The following is a 24,399-nucleotide window of genomic DNA, read 5'->3' as shown; positions in this document are numbered from 1 at the left end:
CCTAATAGGTTCTCTAAAAAAACCTAACCTAAGGGTATTGCTAATAAGAAAACCCTAACCTATGTAGGATTATTGATGAAATCTAATACTACTCTTTTGATTGTGAGTGATATGTTTGAAGTTTTAATATTGTTATGAAAGCCCTAGTCCTTTAGGTTTGGATGGTCATGTGTTCCTAGACCTTTAAAGTTTTTGGAAATTTAGTGTTTGTTGGGTTATGTATTGAAGCCCTAGATCTTTAAGGTTTGGTAGGATTTATAAACAAGACTCTTATGTTAGCTAAAATGGTGTCCTAGGAATGAAACCCTAGGTGTATGTTTGTTTGTCTAGTCAAAACCCTGGCTTAACCAACATCATTGTATGCCTAACTTTAAATGTATTGATATTTGTGTCTTGGGTTTACCTAATGGATATTGTTGTGATATCCTTGTGCATGATACATGTGCTAACCAAAAATGTTCATGTTCTTAAAAGTTCTAGGGATTAAGTCTTAGTAGAAGTTTGGTATTCTAGTATATGATGAGATGATATTGTTTTCAATGTAATGATAAAATCTAGGGTTTACAACAAACCCTAGTAGAAGTTGGTCATTTAGTTGAAACCTTAGATTGTGTTGTGATTGATTTTGATTGGTGTCATCTAAGGCTTAGTGCCTCATACATGGAATCTAGGGTTTGCATTAAATCCTAGTAGAAGTCTAACATATGAATTCTAAAGTTGTTAGATGCATTGTAGAATTGTGCTTGTTTGAATTTGTTCTAAGGTTTGCAATATATTATAGTAGAGTGTGTCATGTCTCTGGAAGAAATATTGAGACCCTAGATATAATGAGATTGATATCTTGATTGACTTACTGATGTGATATAGGGGTTATAACCTAAACCAAGCAAGAAGTTGAAGTATAAAAGTATGTGTCACTTGTTGATTATGAACCTAGCGAAGTTTAGGTATTTGATGTCTAAAGTTTAATGCTTTCATTATTATATGATTCTAACATGGTTAACTTCATGCTTCTATATGTATGTATTTGGTTATACTTGTTGTCTAAGTTGTGCAAGTACATAATCTTCAACATGATGAAGATGTTCGTAAGTAAAGTTGATTTGATTGATAAGCATGATGAGGGAAGTTATATGAATGATAATCAAGGATGGAAGTTGTGAAACATTCTCCGATGTCATAGAAAAGAAGTTGATCTCCTTAAGTTAAAGTAGAAAATCTGTGATAAGTTAACCCGATAATGCAATATAAATCAAAGCATAATATTATAACCTACTTCTACGATCAGTTTTTGGAAGCTTAAAGATAGAGCTGAATAATATAACCAGAAGAAGAAGAATCAATGGCACAATACACATGAAAATACTTTGGGGAAAGCCTCAGCTAAAAACCCCACACTATTGTATTATCATACATGGTGGAAATACATAGGAATTATACAAAGGCTTAGTGCTCACAGCTAGCCAGCTTTCGGTACAATCCTCACAGATGCTCACAGGAAATCTTGGCTTCTCTCCAGCCTTCCTCTCTACCCTCCAAGCTCCTATTTCCTTGCGTTGTCCCTTGTGGATGATTAGCCTATTACCAAGTGGAAAACCAAGCCTTCAAAACTGCGCAATCCTCAAGGATGAATCCTTGACTGCATGCATGGGTTTTCTCCATGGGAAAGCACATGCAACTGACAGTACAATGTCCTTGAACATTTATCTCAACCGGGTCTTTCTCAGAATAGACATGCATGAGTTTCTGATGAGGGAATCTTCAGTTAATTGGAGTAGCACTAGTTGAATGCATTAATGCATCAACTGACTGTTAACTCACTATTAGTTCCTCAAACAGTTTGGAACTAAATTAACTGGACTTAACTTAGTAAACTGAGTTAACTAATTATAGCTCAAATATAACTCAATCTTATTAATTTAAGGGATAACTCTTGCGTGACTTTAGAAAGACTTCTAACTAGAATTTCTCCAACTAATTAATTTAAAATAAATTAATTAATTATTTCCAACTAGCTATTAAAACTAAATTCGATTTTAATTCACAATTTAATTCAAGGACAAATTAAATTGGAATATTCTTGTTGCCATATTTCAACACTCCCTCTCAACACGAAATGGATTATCGGCCACCCCGATTTTGTCTCTATGGAACTCGAATTTACACGTTGACAATGCCTTTGTCAAAATGTTAGCGTCTTGCTCCTCTATCGAAATATACTGCAGCAGCATGATGCTCTTGACCTGTGAAAAGCCATGGGCAACAAATCTTGCCTTATGCTTCTCCACACTACCATCAACATCTTGCTTTACCTTGTAAAGCTAACGGAAACTCACAACTGACTTGTTCTCCAATCTTGGAACCACATCCCAAACATTGTTACGAACTATGGAGTCCTACTCCTCCACCATAGCATCAACCAAAATCGGTTGCTGCACTGCTTCCTCAAAGGAAGATGGCTCGTTCTCAACACATTCCCCAGCAAGGGCCATGTATCCAGTGTACCTCTCAGGTGACCTCTGTCTGCGCTGAGAATATGGTGCTCCCACATTCTCTCTCGCATCCTCCAACAATATGCCAGCGTCTCTTGTGTGCTTTCGTTCATCTCTGGAAGCGATGCTTGAGTGGATGTCTCCACTCCTGGAACCTCTGCATGCGGCTGCTCCACATCAGTCTGAGGCTCCTCCTTAGGAACCAACAGTTCCTCCACAGCTTGTAGTTGGAGCTCCCTCTTAAGGGAAACTCACATGGCCTTTTGCTCATCAAACTTGAGATCTCCGCGAACCACTATCATCCCACTGGTAGGAAAGTACAACCGATAGTTGTGAGGTGTATCAGTGTACCCCATAAATACCCCTAACTCTGTTGTCAACTCAAGCTTCTTCCGTGCATCCTTTGTCACATGGCAATATACCGATGAGCCAAAGATCCTGAAGTGGCCCACATCTGGTCTCTTATCGGAGAAAGCTTCCTCTGGTGTCTTCATCCCAAATATGCGATGCATGCATCTATTCTGCAAATAGACCGTTGTGTTGCATGCCTCAGCCCACAAGTGAAGTGGTAGGCCTTGGTCATGCAACATTACCTGTGTTGCCCCTACAATAGTTCTGTTCTTCCTCTTTGCCACCCCATTATGTTGTTGGTTATGAGGTGTCGTCAACTCTCGTTTAATTCCTTCCGCTGCACAGAAGTCCTTAAACCCTTGAGAGACATAGCCTCCACCGTTGTCGCTTCTCAAGGCCTTGATCTTCTTCCCTGACTCTTTCTCAACCAAAGCTTTGAACTCACAAAAGTTTGTGAAAGTTTGTTCCTTCTTCTGCATGAAATAAATCCAACATTTACGAGAATAGTCATCAATGAAAATCACATAATACCTTTGCTTCGGTGTAGATGCCATCGAGAATGATCCACACAAATTAGTATGAACTCGCTCTAAGATAGCCTCTGCTCGACTGTCTCGATCATGGAAGGAAGACTTGGTGTACTTTCCCAAGGTACAACCTTTGCATGTGTCAACTTGCTCAAGTTTACCTTTGGGAAGTCTTGTAGATATCTGATGCATTATCTTCAAAGCCCCATGATGCAAATGACTCAACCACCTATGCCACAACTCGCCAATGCCTTAGCTTTGCACCAATTCTGCTTTCGTACTCAATTATGCACAATCATCTACCTCTAGTTTATAGAGATTCTTCACCCTAATCCCTATCCTCTTGGTCTGACCCATGGCTATGTGTCTTAGGAACGCCTTTCCATTACTGAAGACAATATCATAGCCTTTGTCCTCCAACATCGCAACCGATACCAAGTTCTTCTTCAGTCCAAGCACATACATCACATCTGTCAAGGTGAGAGGAGCTCCATGCTCCCTCTGAAAACAACCGTGTCCACTCCTGAAACATTATACCTTTCGTCGTCACCCATCTCAATGCGCATCTTGAGGTCTTTCTCCTCCAAGGCACTGAATAAATTTTTATCATCGGTCATGTGGAAAGAGGCTCCATTGTCAAGATACCATACACAACCCATTATCGATGACACCATGCATGCAATGAGGGTAAAGTCCATTTTGAACTGAGAGGCTAATGCCGATCCTTCCGATCCTTCCGATGATCCCTTCTTGGACTTCTTCGATGGGAAATTAGTCGCATAATGTCTCATCTTGTGACAATTAAAGCATCTAACTTTAGACATGTCACCCTTCTTCCCTCCATGAGAAGAATTCGATTTGAAATGGGAAGCCTTCCCCTTCCCTTTCCTTGCCTTACTTGCTAAGGCCAAATTTTCTTCATCATCATTCTTGGATGAAAAACCATCTCGTGTGCTCCTCTTGATCTCCTCCTGCACAAGATCTGACCACAGTCGTTCGCAATGCGGCAGTTTCTCCCTTCCATTCACAGAGTCCTAGTAGCTATTCCAACTCTTTGGAAGGCTAAGGAGAGCGAGGCTCACCATATCATCATCGACAGTAGTTATTTCCACACTACCAAGCTCATCTCTGTAGGTGGTGAGCTTGTTCAGATATGTGGAAATAGTATCGCCCTTCTCCATCTTGGATCTTCGAAGCTTATCCTTGAGCGCCAATTTCCTCTGGTCGCTAATGTTCTGGTAGAGGTCCTTCAATGTCTTCCACGTTGAAAATAGAGTATCATTCCCATGGAGACTCGAGACAATATGGTATCGAACTCCCTCTAGGATGATCTGTCTCGCCTTCGCCACATACTTCTTCTACTCAGCCAACTCTTGTGCATTAGTTGAAGCTGGCTTTGAGATTTCTTGATCAATGAATTCCTTCAAGCCATTGTCTTTTAATATAGCCTCCATTTTATCTTTCCATACTATGTAATTTGAGCTACCTTCCAAGGCATACTCAGGTCTCAAGCCATAGACTGCCATTGGCCAACCTTGAAGTATGATATGAATTTGATTTGCACCTGCAACCCCGAACTTCAAACTTCGAATTCTCTTCTCAGTATACTGTTCACAGCGCCGATACCATGTAAAAAATTTCTACAAATCCAACTCTGATACCATGTAGAAAATATGTGATAGGTTAACCTGATAATGCAATATAAATCAAAACAGAATAATATAACCTACTTCTACTATCAATTTGCGGAAGCTTAAAGATCGAGCTGAACAATATAATCAGAAGAAGAAGAATCAATGGCACAATACACATGAAAATACTTTGGGGAAAGCCTTAGCTAAAAACCCCACACTATTGTATTATCATACAAGGTGGAAATACATAGGAATTATACAAAGCCTTGGCTCTCACAGCTAGCCAGCTCTTAGTACAATCCTCACATATGGTCACAAGAAATCATTCCTTCTCTCCAGCCTTCCTCTCTGCCCTTCAAGCTCCTATTTCCTTGCATTTTTCCTTGTGGATAATTAGCCTATTACCAAGTGGAAAACCAAGCCCTCGAAACTACGCAATCATCAAGGATGAATCCTTGACTGCATGCATCAGTTTTCTCCATGAGAAAGCACATGCAACAGATAGTACATTGTCCTTGAACATTTATCTCAACTGGGTCTTTCTCAGAATAGACATGCATGAGTTTCTGATAAGGGAATTTTCAATTAACTGAAGTAGCACTAGTTGAGTGCATAAATGCATCAACTGACTATTAACTCACTATTAGTTCCTCAAACAGTTTATAACTAATTTCACTGGACTTAAATCAGTAAACTGAGTCAACTAATTACAACTCAAATATAACTCAATCTTATCTCCTTAATTTAAGGGATAACTCTTGCATGACTTCATAAAGACTTCTAACTTGAATTTCTCCAGCTAAATAATTTAAAATTAATTAATTAATTATTTCCAAGTAGTTGTTAAGACTAAATTCGATTTAATTCACAATTTAATTCAAGGACAAATTAAATTGGAATATTCTTGTTGTCATATTTCAACAGCTAAGAGGGAGTTGGGAACAACAGTAAGAGTATAAAGGAAAGGCATATTATATTCATGATGGATACCTCGAAGAAATTAGAGAAAGAATATTGAGGTTTTTTTGAAAGAGGGAAAAGCGGGATTTGATTGTTGCATGTGAAGTAGGAAAGGAAGTTGAATGATTGAGGAAACCCTTGTCAACATTTGTTTGGGAAGCCTCTAAGTCCTATTGTGAAAATTTGTGAAGCAACATCAAGATCTCTGAAGACTCTGAAGGTTTGTGTTTACTCATGAGTATTTGAAAAGTTGTCACTGATTGGGATTGTGATTGTTCAAGTAAATATCTCGAAGTTTTTGAAAAGCATGCTTGAGGTTCGAGAGATTTGATGTGTTGAGGCATTGTGTGTGAAATCCCTGGGAGGACATATGGTCGGCATATGTGTTGATGTCTAGTTCTCGAAGTAGTAGGGGGGTCGCATTGGTCATAAAGCTCTGACCTTACATTACGCACCTAGTTCCCTGGGTTAATGGTTAACAAGTAAGCTTAATGGTACGTAGAGAAGCTAAAAGATTTAGTCTATCTTAATCCCACCCGGATAGATTTCCCTAGTCAAGAATCTAGTCTGTGGCATCGTAAGTAATTAAACTCTTCATGGTTCATGTGTTTTGAGATCTTCCATGTACTTGTATATGTATGTATGAATACCTCCCTAGTTAAGAGTGTTGAAGAATGTAACTAGGTTTGGTCTTCATAAATTATATTTGAGTCATAATGAAATGTAGTTATCAAAGGAAAGAAAAGAAAAAAAAATACTAGTATTAATATGACTTATTAAAGCATGGATTTTATGCTTGGGTTATCATATTTTAGGTCGAAGTCCCCATTGAGGACTTATAGGTTTTGTCTTGAATCATTATAGTCATTGTCCATTTAAAGAGACCCTTCTTGGGCTTTTGAATCATGTAAAATATTTATTTTTGAGTCAAATAAATTATTTGTCACCTCCACACCAAGTCGGCCTAGAGGAAATCAAGTTGGCCACAAAAAGGGTAATTTGTCCTCACCAGAAGCTTATATATTGGAGCAGTTTGAATTCATTTAGAGCAAACTAACACACAAGTTCGATATCCAAAAAAAGAAGGGAGAAAAAGTGTGTTATTATAAGAGAAGAAGGAGAATTGCTGGAAAGGACAATATCGAAGTTTTAGGGTCAACTCTCTCTCACACGTGTGGATTTTCTAGTCTACTACAGGAAGATCGAAGTGTTGGATCAGAGTCTTTCTATTGGGTCGAAGTATTTGCTAGGCTACTATTGGGTCGAAGTTGCTGCTGTCAGGTCAAAGTTATCACTGCTAGTAGTTGTTGCTAAGTCGAAGTTGTTGTTGAAAGGGTTATCATCTACAGAAGGAAGAAAGGGTTGACTTGGTGTGGAGGAAGTATGTGTCTAGGGCAAGAGTCTTGGATCATCTCGTAAAACTATTAAGGAAGAGTTGTTGACTGGGTTTTTCCCTAGTTTTCCACCTACATCCGGTGTCTGTGATCTTTGTGCTATTGTTTTGGTAATTGCTTGATGAACTAAAGATAAAAGAAAAACATAAGAATATCACAAGTAATTATCAATATAAAGAAAATATTTCTGCCTTTCTCATTTTCTAACAAGACATATAGGTTGCTACTACTTAAGCCATATGATCTTTCTAAATAAAATAAAATATCTTCACTCCAATAAAATAGATAATTAAAATTTATAATTGATTAGTACACTACAACTAAAAATTTATATATATAATCTTTTTTAAAAACACAAATTTAATTTCTAAATAAAATTAAATATAAATTTGAGCTTTGTTACAAAATCATGGGCCAATATCTTATTCTTATGTATTTATGATTTAATCATGTCTGTTTATTTTTTTTATTTCTATTATCATCCCCTTATCTAAATATCATTAATCATCCTTAAATATTCTCTTGATCTATCGATTACTTTTTGCATAAGAGGCAGGTACTAAACAAACAACATTGCATATTACACTTGTTTCTTTAGGTAAAAGTCTTTATCACAAGCACATCTTCCATTTATATTGGACTAAATAAAACGTTTACTGGAAAAAGCACACTTACACTGTAAATCACAATAAACAGCTTGCAAGAGGTTCTGAAAAGCCCAAAAGCATTCTTCCTCTTCTACTCTGCTTTCTGACATAAACAGTTTCTGAAAAGCCCCAAAACATTCTTCCTGTATACTTTTATGCTCTTCTTTCTGACTGCAGAGGTCACTAAGATAAAAAAAACATTCGTCTTTAGATGTTTTACTCCTGCCAAAAGGATTGAATCAGGATTGTGATGTAACTGTCTGTTGAGCACTCACAAATAGAAAAAAATCTATCCTTGGAAGTGGAATCTTGTATAGCTTTCCATATAAACGGGAAAGAAAGAAAACACATAATACAATTATTACCTGAAAGGGACTTTTAACAAAATGCTTACACAAAGAGCACTTGCATTGCAAATCACAATAAGAGAGGATGCAAGATGTTTTGAAAAGGCCCAAAACAACCTTACTCTATACTTTTAGATGTTTTACTCGAACAAAAAGGATTTAATCTGGATTGTGACGCGAATCCACATGCAGTGATCTGTCAAGCACTTTGTGAATAGAAAACTCTACACTTGTAGGTGGAAGCTTGCATAATTTCCCATTAAAATGGGGAAAATAGAAAACATCACAAACAAACGTTTACCACAATTCCTGCACCAAAATGAAGTCCAAATGACCTCCTGGAATCAAACAATCCACTTCTCTAAGGATATCTTTGCCTCCCTCTTTTTTCTAATCCACTAATAAACACTAACGAACACTATAAAGATACAAGGGAATACAAGTCAAGGGCTTTACCCTGCATCCCAGAGGAGAATCAAACTAAAGTGTGATTTCAAACACTTGGATGATTAACAAGTTGTCATTAAATCAAAACGCCGTTTAGCTAACAGTGTAACACACTGTTGATATGGTTTTCAATAAAAAAATTCAAGCCTTTAACCTTCTATGCAAAAGGAACTTCAAACATGGAGTTGCTTCCATGTCCATTTTCCCTGACAATTCTATCCTAATGTAGACGGCCTTGCTTCTTCAATAAAGTAAGTTGTAGCATAGAAGGTGACCTTTGTACAAGTGATTGTCTCTTTTGTCGGAATTGCTTGGCATTCTGAATATGATCTAATGATGACTGATCTTGTAAAAACGCCAATGCATAGCTGTGAAGACAGAAGGAAATGTTAGAATTTGAAATTACTAACTTCGAGAATATTCTTTGTCAAGCCCTCTCCTTCATTGTAGTCAAACAAGCCTGTGACAGTTCGACTAATATATTCTTCTTAAACCCTAGTAATGATAATAATGCAAAACAACTAGTTAGTGCAAGGAAATATATCAACTAACCTGTCCGTCTCATTGCTGCCACGTTTTATCTTCATCTTTTTCTTTGTAGCTTTTAGCATGGATGAAGGGTCACTAGCAGCTTCCTCTGCTAAAGATAACAAAGACTGTCTGTACACAAAATACAGTATTTCAAATTTGAACCACGTTTTAACCATAGATTACACCAGTCAACATTCTATTCTTATACTCTAGTAAGATGACAACATAACAGCAGACTAAATCCACATTGCATTTGATAATTCCAGTAGATGATTGTGCAGACCAGAAAGACCAATTACAATTTACTATAGAGATAGAGAGAAGAAGATGATGAAAAGCACGTGTGGTACTTTCGTGAAATGCAGTTTATTGCCATTTTCCTCGTGTCTCTCTATGACTAATGTTTAATGGCACTTACTATGGCTGTCACAAAGTAGTGCTCACAAGCATAGAGAAATTTTTGAGAAAATATACTTACCCAGAATCAAATCCAATGGTCAGATTTCCTTTACCTTATCCTAACCAGTTTTCATTATATTTAGCAAAATAATTATCTTCAGTAGTCCAACTGATAAATTAAAAGAATAAAATAGGAAAAAGTTAAATGGGAAAATGCAACTAGAAATTGACCAAACAAAATCCCATGGTATAGCCTTGAACAACAGGATACCTAGTGCAGCACAAGGAGAAAAGCACTAAACAGTAGATTCTTGCTTTTATTGTTTAAATTTTAGCTTTTGAAAAGGTCACCTTTTCATGCCCAATGACTCTGCTGCCTTAGCACCTCAACTAGAGATTTGATTCAGGTGAGATAATACCACTTTCACATTTCTACACAGACTTCAAAAGCAAGGATGTACTGTAAGTGGCAAAGGGAGAATGCTTGATGGTTCCCTCTTTCTAGAAGTATGAATATAGAGGAAGGGTGCAAATAAGGTGCTTTCTAGAAGTATGAATATAGAGGAAAGGTGCAAATAAGGTGAGGAGGAAATATTAGGTATAGTGATCATAATTAGGACTTAGACATAAGTAGACATTTAATTAATGCTAGGCTTAGAAACTTTATAATAAAATAATGTAATCCTTAGTTAATAAATGTAGTCATTAAAACAATAAATAATTGGGGATTGAATCAATCCAATCCTCCCTCGTCCTTATGTGTATTCCTGTCCACGTTTGTGTGTCTGTAAAACAGACAAAACATGCACCTTCATTTATCCCTCCATATCTTTTAACATTTTCATTCCTCTGATCAGGTTGGACTGCACCTTCATTTATCCCTCCATATCTTTTAACATTTTCATTCCTCTGATCAGGTTGGACTGCACCTTCATTCCCTTCTTGGGAAAAATGGAATGGATCACTGAATTTCTCCTCCCTAACATGTTCCTCGGTTTCCTCGGTTTTACTGGACTTTTTACGTAAATCAGGCACGTATGGAATTGGCTCTCCTTTGGGTGTATGTCGATATGGATATCGATATCGATCGAGGCAATCAAATTTAGGAATGCCGAGAGCATCCAATTCTCGGCCGACAACTGGGCTGGCACTGCGTTCTCTCTCTTGTTCTGGACTCATGGTGCTTGCACCGGGAGAATAATAATTCATCGTTTGGTTGATATTATAATTGGCACAGTTTGCAGGACCAAGAACACGACTATTGTTCACACAGTTCACATTATAATTGCTGTGGGAATTTGGAATATAATAATCATTAGAATTAACAAAACCAGAATGATTTCCACAAGGAAAAGAATTTCCTTCTATACCCGACAAGGAAAATGATCTAGCATCATCAAGTTGCTCTAGCAAAACTGCACTCTCATCCTTCAAACGATCAAGAGTACTTTCCCACTGTTCCTTGAAGGTTTCCATTTCGTTCTCAACAGCATCTTCTAAATCTTTCCCAGTTAATGACTCAGATAACTCAGACCTAACATCCCTTTCAACACGGGCAAGTGATTCTTCCTCTAATGATTCTTGAGCTTCCGCTGCCTTGCTTTCAACCTGTAAAAACTCATCAATCAGATCTTGAACCTTTGCATCTGTTAGAGGCATCTCCAAATTGGCCTCATTGTCATCTTCAAACAATGACTTTTCATCTTCGTCATCATAAGCATCTCCACTAAAAGTTTCACTTTCATCACTATCATTTTCCTTTCGACATGCTTTAACTTTTGCATATGATTTTTCTAATCGCTCAAATGCTTCTTGAATTTCAATGAACTGCTCAACGCATTCAGGATGTGAACGTAATGGCACATTGTGTGGCAAACTACGTTCAAAGGCCCGCATAATTATATCGTGTGCCATGGCTCTGATACCACTGTAGCATAAAAACTATGCTGAAACACAAAGACTGATAGCTTGTAGACTTTAATATAAAAATACACTAAGTATTTAAATAATATTTTATTAATATATATAAAATTGTATAAGATGATATAAGATGATTTGAATGTTACAATGCGTCCCTGCTTTTATACCTCAGCAGGTGACCTTTTGTGAATGGGCATGTCTTTTAGACATGCCTTTTCACTTAATTTAATGATTATTTAACCTAAATAATATTTATTTTATTTATCTAATTGTTATGAATTATATTCATAACAGTCTTGGTATTCGTCAAATGGAATCTCTATAAGAAAAATTGTGTGTGGGTTTTCCTCCCGAAGAGAGAGAGGTTTTGGCCCTGGCAGAAAGCCAAACATCTTGTGTTCTTGTCTCTTTGGTTTTGGTACTTATTTGATGAAATAAGAAACACACACTCTAATAATGTCCAACAGAAGATTGTGCTAAGAAGAAAATTAAAATGCCTCACAAATAGTTATCAAGCTAAGAAGAATCACATCAATCCTACTTGCCCTAAATTCTTCAACATCATGGATGAGTAGGAAGCAAGATCCCATTGCATTGAGTAGTGAGGAGGCAGAATATGTGGCTGCATGTTAAGTAGGAAAATAGGTTGTTTGGTTAAGGAAGCTTCTAAGAGATTTGTTCGAGAAGTCTTTGGGTCCTATGTTTCATTCGAGGACGAAACATATCAACAATAAGGTTCACTTTATTAGGAACTTGGTGCGGGATGGGATCGTGAACTTAGAGTATGTTCCAACAGATGAACAGATAGCAGACATACTGACAAAGGCTCTTCCTAATAAGAAATCCAAATATCTAAGAAACTTGTTGGGTTTGGTAGATATTGGTGATTGCATCGATCATAAGGAAATGGAAGAGATTTGTTGAGGCTTTGCGAGTGAAGCATTGCCTGGGGAGACATTAGGTCAACACTTTGTGTAGATGTCTGGATCCCGGAATTGAAAAGGTGGTGTTGTTTATTGAGCTCTGTTTTGCATACACACTTGTATGTTTGGGTTGGTGGTTAGCAAGTAAGCTTGATGGTACCTAGAGGGGTTGAAAGCTTGGGTCCACCTTAGTCCCACTTGGATAGATTGCCCTGGTCAAGAATCTAGTCCATGGCATTGCAGTGCCTAAACGTTCTTCATGCTTTCATATAGTTTGAGATCTTCCATTGTATATGTACATTATGAATGCCTCCCTAGTTAAGAGGGAGTGTTAGAAAATGTAACTATGTTCGGTGCTCAATAATGTACTTGTTAAAAGAATAAAGAAAAGAATTTTTATTATTGTAACAATGACTTATTAAAGCATGGGTTTCATGCTTGGGTCATCATTATATTAGTCAAAGTACCCATTGTGGACTCCTAGGATTAATATTGAGTTTATAGAGTCATTGTATATTCGAAGGGACCCTTTTTGTGCTTTCGAACCATGTAAAAAGGTTTTGTATCAAGTCAAATATGAATTATGTACCCTCCACATCATGTCGGCCTAAGGGAGATCAAGTCGGCCTAAGGACCCCCATTCAACCCACTAGAAGCCTATATATTGAAGGAGGTCGAAGTCATTTGAGCATCTCACTCTCAAGAAAGTTCGATATCTCAAGAAGTGCTAGAGAAGTGCGAAGTCTGTTGTGGGAAGGACGAAAGAAGTGTGAGTTTGCGAAGTCTTTAGAGAAGAAGAAAATCAAACTTTTGGTGCCTCTCTCTCTCTGTTTCGTGGTCTAGGTTGGGAGATTGAAGTCTCCTAAGATTTCGTTGTTGTCGGATGCTGCATGTTGCTGGAAGTTGTTGCCTAGTCGAAGTTGTTGAAAGGGGGCGAAGATCTGGAAGGCTGACATGGTGTGGAAAGAAAGTTTGGTCTTGGTCTAGGGTAAAAGAGTCTCAAAGAATACTATTGAAAGGAAGAATTATCTTGACTAGGTTTTCCCCTCGAGGGGGTTTTTTCCCTGGCATGTGCCTATATCTTGTGGCTCTTGTTTTGTGATCTTCAATACTTATAATTGCTTGATGAAAGATAAAATAATAAAGAAGTAAAAGAAGCAACACACTCACAAGTAATTATCAAGAAAGGAGCATCAAACCCTAAAATAATATCCTTGATTTTCCAACAACCGGTTGAGGACCATCTTGGAGAAAATTTTATCCTAGGGATATCACCCACAAAATGGTGGGTAACAAGCACATTCAGGGAAAGTAAGAAGCCCAAAAGATATTTTGCGTATGCAGCCTATATGACAAAACTAATAGTAGTAGAACCATCTACCTTTGAAGAGGTTGTCAAACATCAAGAATGGAAAGGTGCCATGAATGAAGAATATCAATCGATAATGAGAAATGGAGTTTGGAAGATCGTACCTAGGCGTGAAGACAAATTCGAGGTAACTTCCAAGTGGCTCTACAAGATTAAACATGCAGCAGATGGAAGTATTGATAAATATAAGGCAAGATTTGTGACTAGGGGCTTCTCTCAATAGGAAAGCATTGATTATTGTTAAAATTGGCAACTAGGGCCTTCCACTTTGGACAGCTCATTTGATGGAGATGATTAGTGCATTGAATTCCTCTTTTCGTGAGGACCAAAATCGACTTAAAGATCATTAAATTTGGATAAGCATAAATGGTTTTTTGAATTTATGCCCACGGGTGCAAATTATCAATGTTAGCCACATCATCATGGCGGCTCACGAAGCCCAGGAGACATGTCACTTCACCCTCAAAGATTTGTATAAATAAGAGAGACCTCCAACCTCATTTGGCATCATCTCATCTCACACATTCTTCTCTCTTCTAATCTAATTGGTCCGTACAACTATTGGGTAGTCGAATTCTCTCACACATGTGGCAAAGAGGAGGACAAATTGCAGGGCTGTAATTTCAAGGTTTATTGTAGGTTTGACCAGCGTTGACCAGGGGTGTTTTCACCACGTTTGACTGTGATTTTCTGCCAAAATTTTGATCTTTGGAGGCCGCACCTATTAGCACTAAAACCAAGGTATTTTGGGCACATCGACTAAGGCTAACTGTAGAAATGACCATAAGGTTGACCGCAAGGCTAACTGCAAAGTTGACCACAGAATTTTACCAAGTTTGACCATTGATTTCATGACTGTTTTGGGTTGACTTTGACCACCTTAGAAGGCCAGGTTTGACTAGGTATGGCCGAGCTACATTGAGGACAATTTGTTGTTTTGACCAGCATTGACTTTTTGGTTAGGTTTGTTGACTACTGGCAGAAAATTTCAGATTTGATAGGGTTTCTTTGGTTAACATTTGGCAAGTCAATTTTGACTTTATTGCACTCTCTCTCTCTCTCTCTGTTGAACATTTGATATAATAATAAGAAGAATTGATCAAAGGGTTTTTCCCTGACATTCGCCAAATCAGGGGTTCTCTTGTCATGGCTTGTCTTATGCATTTTGTTGTTCATGTTCTATCTATAGTAACTATCAATGTGATTACAAAGTCCAAGCAAGAGAGACAAAATCAATCTCCAAGAGAGATCTGTTGGACAGGACTGAGGACAAGCTCAATGACAAATATGACTATCATGCATGGAAAATGACTTTGGACTTGACATTGGAAGAGCATGATGCAATGGACTATGTGCAGGGAAAAGTAGAGGAGCCTCCTTCAAATGCACACGTTGTTGCTAAGACAAGTATAGAAAAGGTAAAGTCAAAGATAAGAAAATTATCATTGGCTCCATTCAAAAGCATTTGGTTGCCTATATTTCTGCTTTGGGAACATCTAAGGAGATGTATGATAAGTTGGTTGGTATGTTCAAAGTGAACAATGCAAATCAAATCCTCTTTCTCAAACACAACTTGAAGAACATCAAGATGGACAAAAGGGAGTCTATCCAATCCTACTTCATGAGAATAACTCAAATCAAGAATGACTTGCTATCTATTGAAGAAGTTATTGTTGAGAGGGAACTCACTCTCATTGCACCTGGAGGTCTTTCAAGACCTTGGGATGTATTTGTCACAACTATTCTCAATAATGGCAGGATACCTGGTTTTGATGAGTTAATTGGCTAGATGCACTCAAGAGGAGACAAGGATGATGGAGAGAGATGAGCCCTCCAATGAAAATGCTCTGACTTCCTTCTCCGCTCATGCAAAAAAGAAGAATAATGAAGAATAATGTTGGTCCAAGAAGAAAGGGTCAAGGATTCAAGAAGGGATTTAAGGTAGGAAGAAAAGGAGGGGGCTACAATTGCAATAGGTTCGATTGCTATGCTAGAGAGTGTCCTCACAAGAAGAATTGTCCAAGAGATGACGACAACAACAACAACAATGATTTCAAAAGCAATGGCAATCAAAGGAGCAAAAAGTTCAACAATAAAGGAAAGGGGAATGCCCCCACTACACGAAATGGAAATGGTTGACTCAGTGTTACTTGGGAGCTGGAGCGGGAGCGGGAGCGACATTTTCAAAAGCTCCCGGTTTGGGAGCGAATCTCGGAGCGTTTTATATATATATATATATATATATATATATATATATTTTATATTTTGATACATATATGTCAACAAAAACATGTAGAATAATGAATTAGATATAAAAAACATAAAAAAAACATAGATTGAACCATACAACAACAATCATCTAAAAGTTATGATCTTCATCAACCACGTCCACAAGTTAGTAACATACAACATATTGAGTCTCATGATTCATCAATCTTAAAGTTTCAAGCTTTCAAAATTCAATATATAACATTTATCATCATTGATCACCAAAGGAGTACTTGTAAGCTAAGTGTAACCATTACAACAAATAATATCTAACATGAAATGAAATGTTATAAAATGAAATGAAATGAAACAACTTTCAACTTTCATGAAGCATCATATTCATAATTCATTACTAATGAGTTATAATTGCCAACTTCAAACAGAAATTGACATATATTGTTTAAAAAAATATCATAATAAATATCAAAGAGTCAATAGTTATAAAAGTTACTAGAAACTAGAAAAGAGAAGTAAATCTATTATCTATTTCTTATGCTTGGGCCTCTTGCCACCACGAGAAATGTCTAATTTTTTAGTCTTGTTGGAAAATCAGGATCTTTGTCATTAATATCACCCTCTAAGCATTAATATCCATAGGTATCTTTGTCATTACCACTGTATCTGTATAGGGATCTTTGTCATTAATATCACCCTCTAAGCATTAACATAAGATAGAACAAGTATAGCATGTCAAGTCAAGATCTTGTTTGAGTGATGCGTACATTTTTAGGAGGGTCATGATAGAGGAGTTCGACAACCAATGTCACTAACATCTAGGTACATAGAGGGATTGGTGCTCTTGATTAAATACGAGTTCCATATCCTAATACATGACAAAATTCAATGGAAACATTGCAATCCCCCAATCCTGAAATCCTGAAAAACTGATAAGTCTGCTGGATTTTGAATGAAATCTAAAATTCTACTTTCTCCATATGAAATCCAATGAGGCTTGTACCACTCTCAAACACCCTGAGTCATTTCATGGTAATGTTAAAAATTTAAGTAAAAGGATGAAAATGAATATTAAGGAGAATGTCACTTTTACTTTAAGAATTTAACATTACCATGAATAGCATATCAATACTAGGGTCTAGACTTGATCATTAAGCTGCCCCACTCAAAAATTATTTGTTTCTTTAAAACAAAAAAATGCATTTTAAACATTACTACAAAAAAAAAATTGCAAAAAAGGCAAAACGCTCCCGAAATCGCTCCCGAAAAGGTAGGGAGCGAAATTTTTTTTAGGGAGCGCGCTCCCGACCCGCTCCCCCCCAGAGCGCGGATTGGGAGCGGGATCAGGGGGGGCGCTCCCCCGCAACTATGGGTTGACTTCTCAAGAGGACAAGAAATGTCGGTATGATGAAAGTAATATTGTAGAAAAACAACATGAGCTTTATCCTATTTTCGCTCTATCTACTGCCTCTCCTCCAGATATGTTGGATCATTGGTTTATTGATAGTGAATCCTCAAGACACTTCACTGGGTACAAGGAGGCCCTCACAAAGTTGGTTGAAAAGAAGACTAATTTGAAGATCATACTTGGAGATAATGCCACCTACCCCATGAAAGGGATAGGCATTGTCACTCTTCACTTGAATCAAGGTCAAACCATTCATCTACAAGAAGTATTGTATGTGCCCGATTTGAAGAACCTGGTGGCTATTTCTGCAATGGAAGATAAAGGCTTCAAGTTAGCATTCGTTGATGGAAAGGTACCTATTTGGCAAAGAAACCCTAAAGATGCATTTACTCTTGGATTTAGCGCTGATGGTCTCTATCAAGTTGGGAGCTTTGGCAAGATATGGCACAGTAGATTTTCCCAATTACATTACAAAACCTTACCTGGAGTAACGAAGATGGTCACAGGTATGCCCGAGTTCACATGAATCATGAAGGTGTTAGTAAGGGTTGTGCAACTAGAAAACTTACAAAGGGACCATTCCCTTCTAGTGAAAGCAAGACAACCGATATTGTTCAATTGGTCCATCCTAACCTGTCTAGTATGTTGCCTGTAACATCATTTGGAGGATACCCATATTATGCAATCTTTGTGGATGACTGCTCTCACAAAACATGGATCCATTTCTTGAAGAAGAAGGATGACGTGTTCAAATGGTTTTGTTCTTTCAAAGCATTGGTGGAAAATCAAACAAGGAAGAAAATCAAGATATTGAGGACCGACAACGGAACCGAATATGAATCAAATGAATTCAATGACTTTTGCATAGAGGCTAGCATTAAGAGGGAGACAATTGTTCCACACACTCCTGCGCAAAATGGAGTTGTTGAAAGGAAGAATCGAACAATCATGGAAGCCACCTACGCCATGCTACATGATCAAGGTCTACCGAAGTTCTTATGGGGAGAAGTGGCCAACACTGTCGTATATGTTCAAAATAGGAGCTTGCATCAAGCATTGGATTTCAAGACACCCGAGGAAGTTTTCACTGGTAAGAAACCTAATGTTTTTCATTTTAGAATCTTTGGTTGTGCGATATATTTTCATGTGCCTAAAGAGAAAAGAAAGAAATTGTAAGCTTCTGGGAAGAAAGGAATATTCGTTGGCTACAGTGAAAATTCAAAGGCATATGGAATCCATGTGCCTGGTCAAAGAGATGTGGAAGTAAGTTGTGATGTCACCTTTAATGAAGACACTGTGTAATGACTCTACTAAATTAAGAGCCATTACTGAACTGTGAAACTGTAAAGATTGTTGAAACTGTCTGAAATGGTATTAATAGATTTGACGAAGTACTTACCTGGCTGTTGCGATGAGGATGCAGCAAAACTTCTCCAGCACTCTCGTTACCGAATGACCAAAACCACCCAGCCAAACCGAGTATACCTAGATACTCAATCCAGTATGCTTCTCAACCGATGCATACCGTTCCCCCGTGCCCAGAGACTTCAAAACAAGTAAGGCTCAATAGTTCCAAATTATAAGCAGGGAAAAATTTCCTCTCCTTCTTCCTTCAACAGCACCTGGTTCAGTTTTTCCACTCACAGTACATACAACCTTCCCCATCCACAGGCAAGGAAACCCCCCCCTTCGAAATCCTCTTTTCTCCCTTTAAATAGCAGAGGTTCCTCCCTCTCTACGCATCTGTTCACCGCCTTTATGAAAGGATAAGATTTTGTTAGGCGGTGACTGCTTTGTCATGATATCTGCCTTTAATTGAATCAGATCCTCACAACATCGAATGGTGTCACTTTAATTATGACAGTTGGTACTTTGATTTATTAGATAGTATAAGACCATGATGCTTTTAAATATTACATATTATTTTAAGTTTTATAAAATATCAAGTTTAATCATAAGGTTTATGGGTTTAGTTTTATTAGTACACATTTTGGGTTATATGTAAACATATGAATAAACTCAACTATATTTCTTACTGAGTGTATTTCTTCTATTTACGAGAATTAGGTATTTAATTTACACCTTTGATAATTAATTCATTTATCTTATATTTAGACATTCTCTATGAATAGTCAATATATAGTCGATGTATATATATATATATATATACTAGTGCAATGTATATGATGCATGCATATGTAGCTAACATATGTATGCCTCACATGCATGCTAATATTGCTATGTTGTTCGTGATTTGAGATGGATTGTTACACACTGCCCTTGGGAAAGTCGGAGATGTCCCTATCCCAAGGAAGGAGGATGATGCTACCGAAAAACAGGATGAACCTCTGATAGATGAGCTTGCACCTAATGTTGATGGTCCAATGGATCCTGGTGATCCCTCGTACTCTAGGACGAGACCCCTATGGCTCAAGGATACTCTTGGAGATGTTGAAAGACATACTACTCCAAGAGGGACATTTCGCGAAAATAAGAAGTCGAACAAGTATGAAGGGTACTTGGCTGCCATGAGTACTCTCGTTTAAGCCAAACCATGCCTGTTCGAAGTTGTAAAACACCAGGTTTGGAAAGATGGGATGAACAAGGAGTATGAGTCAAACATGAAGAACGATGTATGGGATGTGGTGCCTAGACCCAGGGACAAGTCAGTGGTCACTTCTAAATGGCTTTACAAAATCAAACATGGAGTTGATGGGAGTGTTGAAAAATATAAGGTCAGGTTCGTTACTCAAGGCTTTTCTCAAAAGGAAGGAGTGGACTATGACGAGATATTTGCACTAGTTGCCCAATATACCACTATCCGATTTGTTATTTCTCTCGCTGCCAACCAAGGATGGAACCTACATCAAATGGACGTCAAAACTACTTTCTTGTATGGCTCGCTTAAGGAGGAAGTCTACTTAGAACAACCTCAGGGGTTCAAAGTACAAGATCGAAGAACACACGTATGAAGGTTGTAGAAAGCTCTTTATGGGTTGAAGCAAGCCCCTACGACTTCATACGAAGGGATTGACAGTTATCTTATGAAGTTGGGATTTATGAGAAGCTATGTTGATTCAAACCTATACTTCAAGGCTGAAAAGGACATGCCTCTTATTTTGGTCCTTTATGTTAATTAAGTCTTTATGACTCGCGTGAACCCTCTCATTCATCAATGCAAAGGGGAGTTGACTTTCGAGTTCGAGATGAAGGACCTAGGTCTGATGCATTACTTCCTAGGCCTAGAGGTCTAGCAAAAGCCATGCGAAATTTTCCTTTCACAAAGAAAATACATTGTGAAGATGCAAGAGAGATGTGGGATGGTCGATTGCAAGTCTGTTTCTACTCCGATGGAACTCAACTTCAAGAAGCTATGTGGAACTGTTGTTGGGCCCAAATTGGCAAACCCTTCTAAGTATTAACAACTTTTGGGGGCCCTGATGTACTTGGTAAACTCCCGACCAAACATATGCTTCACTGTGAATACTTTGAGTCAATTTATGGTTCAACCTCATCACATACATTGGATTGTTGCTAAGAACCTCTTGAGATATCTCCGTGACACAATGTTAAGTTATGGTATGTTCTATGCTTAAAGCAGTTTACTTATTTTTCTTATTATTATCCACAGATTAGCAATCACATGTACATTAAGTAAAGTGCAGATAGAACATTAAACGATCGATAGAAAACAAGCCAAGACAAGAGACACAAGATGTGGCGGCTGACCAGGGACAAACCCCAATATGGGGAACCCTTTGATCAAATCTTCTTTTATCTTCAATAATTCAGCAAAGAGAAATAGTACAAAAATCTTATTTACATCAGCAGCAGCAAACCCTAGATCAGCCCTAAACTAGGGCAGTCAATATCTTGCAAACCGACCATCGGATCGCCTTGATTCCTTCACCAAAAAATGTGGCCTTCCAAAGAGAGTCAGGTTCACCTACTGCGCAGTCCAGAGAGAGAGAATGATGGTCAATGCTGGTCAAACTTCTGATCTGCAGTTGCAGCCCTAAAATCTGCGTCCTTCCTTCCACACGTGTGAGAGAAGAGTCTTTTCTGCGCAGGAGAGAAGAGACTTTTTTTTTTGCGCAGGAGAGAGAGAGATGTGATGAGAAAATGTGTGTCCAGATGAGGAGGAGACCTCCTATATTTATATGAAAATGTTGGGGTTGAATAGATGCGACTGTTGGGCTTCTGAGCCTACATAAGTTGCTGGCCGACTTAGACAATTAGTCCATAATCAAAATAAATTCATATCTCCATAAATACTTATCGAAATCGGATGATCTTTAGATCAATCCTGCACCTCTCGACAAGAGGAATCTAGTAAAAATATTATCAACCATGAATAAGATGACCCACATGGAATTTGGCCCTAGTTTCCAATTTTAACACTCCCTCTCAACTAGGGAGAACTCCATCTACAATTCGTCTGTCTATCGCTACTATTCATCCATCAAATGCACTACCCTATACAGCTTGACCCCTGCTCTGCTCTGCTCTATTCTACCTGTTCTGCTCTGTTCTACTCTGTTCTACTCTGCTCGAATTATGAAGAAGAAGTGATCGAGGATGTATCATACCATCCTCCACTGACCCGAAGTCAGTCTCAGAGTGTGTACCACTGGTCCTAGATCAATCCTCTACTAACCCGAAGTCAGTGTCATAGTGGGTACCACTCTCACTGGTCCCAGACCAGTATCATTGATCCCAGATCAATGAAGGTCATCCTAGCATAGGGAGTACGGTAGATACAACGATGCGTCCATCGGTACTACTATGGTCCCTATCCTCATTTCCCTACTCATTGATCAGATGAGAGGTACTTCCCATGAGTCCCAGACTACATGGGTAGGATGCCTTGACAGGAGAACTAATCATCCTGTCCACAAGAGAGCAAATCATCCTGTCCCACAGGAGAGCGAATCACCCTGTCCATAGGAGAGCGAATCATCTTGTCCCACAAGAGAGCGAATCATCTTGTCCACAGGAGAGCGAATCATCCTGTCCACAATCGCCATGGAGAACACATCATCCAAGCCCACAAGAGAACTAATCATCCTGTTCCATAGTCGCCACGGGGTGTCACAAGGGAAAGTTGAACCTTTTACCCTGTACAAGATTCACCAACAAGGGATGGTGAGTCACCCTATGGTCATGTGTAGCTCCAAGAAGTACCCTACGCCCCCGTGGAGCTCCCAGAGCTCAGTACATCATACTTGACCCTCATCAGAGGGTCTCTGAATGACACCAAGTCGTTCTCGGAAAGTCAGGAATTTGACCTTTCCTAGGGGCTTTGTCAGAATGTCGACGACCTGTTCATCTGTACCGATATGTTTCAACCTTATTGCTCCTCGCTACACCATATCTTGAATATAGTGGTACCTGATATCAATATGCTTGGAGCGATCATGAAATACGGGATTCTCTGATAAACGAATCCCACTCTGGTTGTCACACAGGATCATGGTGGTATCCAATGTAAATCCAAACAGCTTACTGAAGAGTTTTCGCAACCAGACTGCCTCACAGGAGGCCATGCTAGCAGCAATATACTCTGCCTCAGCGGTGCTCAAAGCCACCAACTTCTGCTTCCTGCTCATCCAAGATATCGAGGCAGATCCCAAGGAGTAACAGCACCCGGAAGTGCTTTTACGATCCACCACACTGCCTGCCCAATCAGCATCAGTATATCCAAGTAGTCTCACATCTTCGGTAGTGTATCTTAACCCATAAGTAATTGTGCCACGAAGATATCTCAACAGATTCTTGGCACCTATCCAATGTATGTGGTGAGGTTCAACCATATGTTGACTCAACGTGTTGACTGCAAAGCATGATTCTGGACAGGAGTTCACTTAGAACATTAATGCTCCAACAAGTTGACGATACTCGGTGGCATTTCGTAAAACAGGTCCAGCAGCAATACCGCTTAACTTTTTGAAGTCAAGCTCCATCGGGGTAGTTACGGGCTTGCAGTCCACCATACCGAATCTTTCCAATATCTTCACCACATATTTTCCCTGAGATAGGAAAATTTCCCTTGGCTTCTGCCAAACTTCGAGTCCTAGGAAATAGTGCATCAATCCTAGGTCCTTCATTTCAAATTCAGAAGCCAACTCCCTCTTACATTTGTGAATGAGAGGGTCTGCACCTGTTAGAAAGAGGTCGTCAACATACAGCACCAGTATGAGAGGTTTGTCATCTTCAACCTTGAAGTAAAGGTTGGGATCGGCTTCACTCCTAGTGAATCCCAGCTTCATCAAGTAGCTATCGATCCTCTCATACCATGCTCGGGGTGCTTGCTTCAGCCCATAGAGGGCCTTCTTCAACCTGCACACATGAGATTTTCGATCATAAATCTCAAATCCTTTGGGTTGCTCCACGTAGACCTCTTCTTTGATTGAACCATGCAAGAATGTGGTCTTAACATCCATCTGATGTAGTTTCCATCCTTGTGAAGCCGCAAGGGCTATGATCGAGCGGATGGTGATATATCTGGCACAATGGTACTTGGTAGCGAGAGCGACATTTTCAAAAGCTCCCAGTTTGGGAGCGAATCCCGGAGCAATTTTTTAAAAATATATATATTTTATATATTTTTTTATTTTTGATACATATATGTCAACAAAAACATGTAAAATGATGAATTAGATATAAAAAACATAAAAAAAAACATAGATTGATCATTGAACCATATCACATCAATCATCTAGAAGTTATAATCTTCATCAACCATGTCCACAAGTTAGTAACATACATATTACAACTGCAACATATTGAGTCTCATGAATCATGATTCATCAAATTCAATTTTAAAG

The 24,399-nt window shown here is 38.4% G+C and overlaps 1 protein-coding gene across 1 annotated transcript in view; it reads right to left on the bottom strand.

The window, feature by feature from the left end:
• Positions 1–8,447: 8,447 nt before the first annotated feature.
• The window catches only part of LOC149197077 (uncharacterized), a 161,226-nt gene continuing 145,274 nt past the window's right edge, over positions 8,448–24,399 (bottom strand). The window contains exons 4-5 of the mRNA XM_089403844.1: positions 9,352–9,459; positions 8,448–9,167 (exon numbers count right to left, since the gene is read on the bottom strand). Of these exons, the coding sequence (XP_089259970.1) occupies positions 9,020–9,167; positions 9,352–9,459 (256 nt within the window). The 3' untranslated portion in view covers positions 8,448–9,019. The remainder of the gene's footprint in view (positions 9,168–9,351; positions 9,460–24,399) is intronic.

This window comes from Pinus tabuliformis, chromosome 2_2 (genome assembly GCF_031772625.1).
Source record: "Pinus tabuliformis cultivar Carrire ecotype Pingquan chromosome 2_2, CPIR1, whole genome shotgun sequence".
In the NCBI taxonomy this organism is placed as follows: domain Eukaryota; kingdom Viridiplantae; phylum Streptophyta; class Pinopsida; order Pinales; family Pinaceae; genus Pinus; species Pinus tabuliformis.
This window is presented reverse-complemented; position numbering and strand designations above follow the sequence as displayed.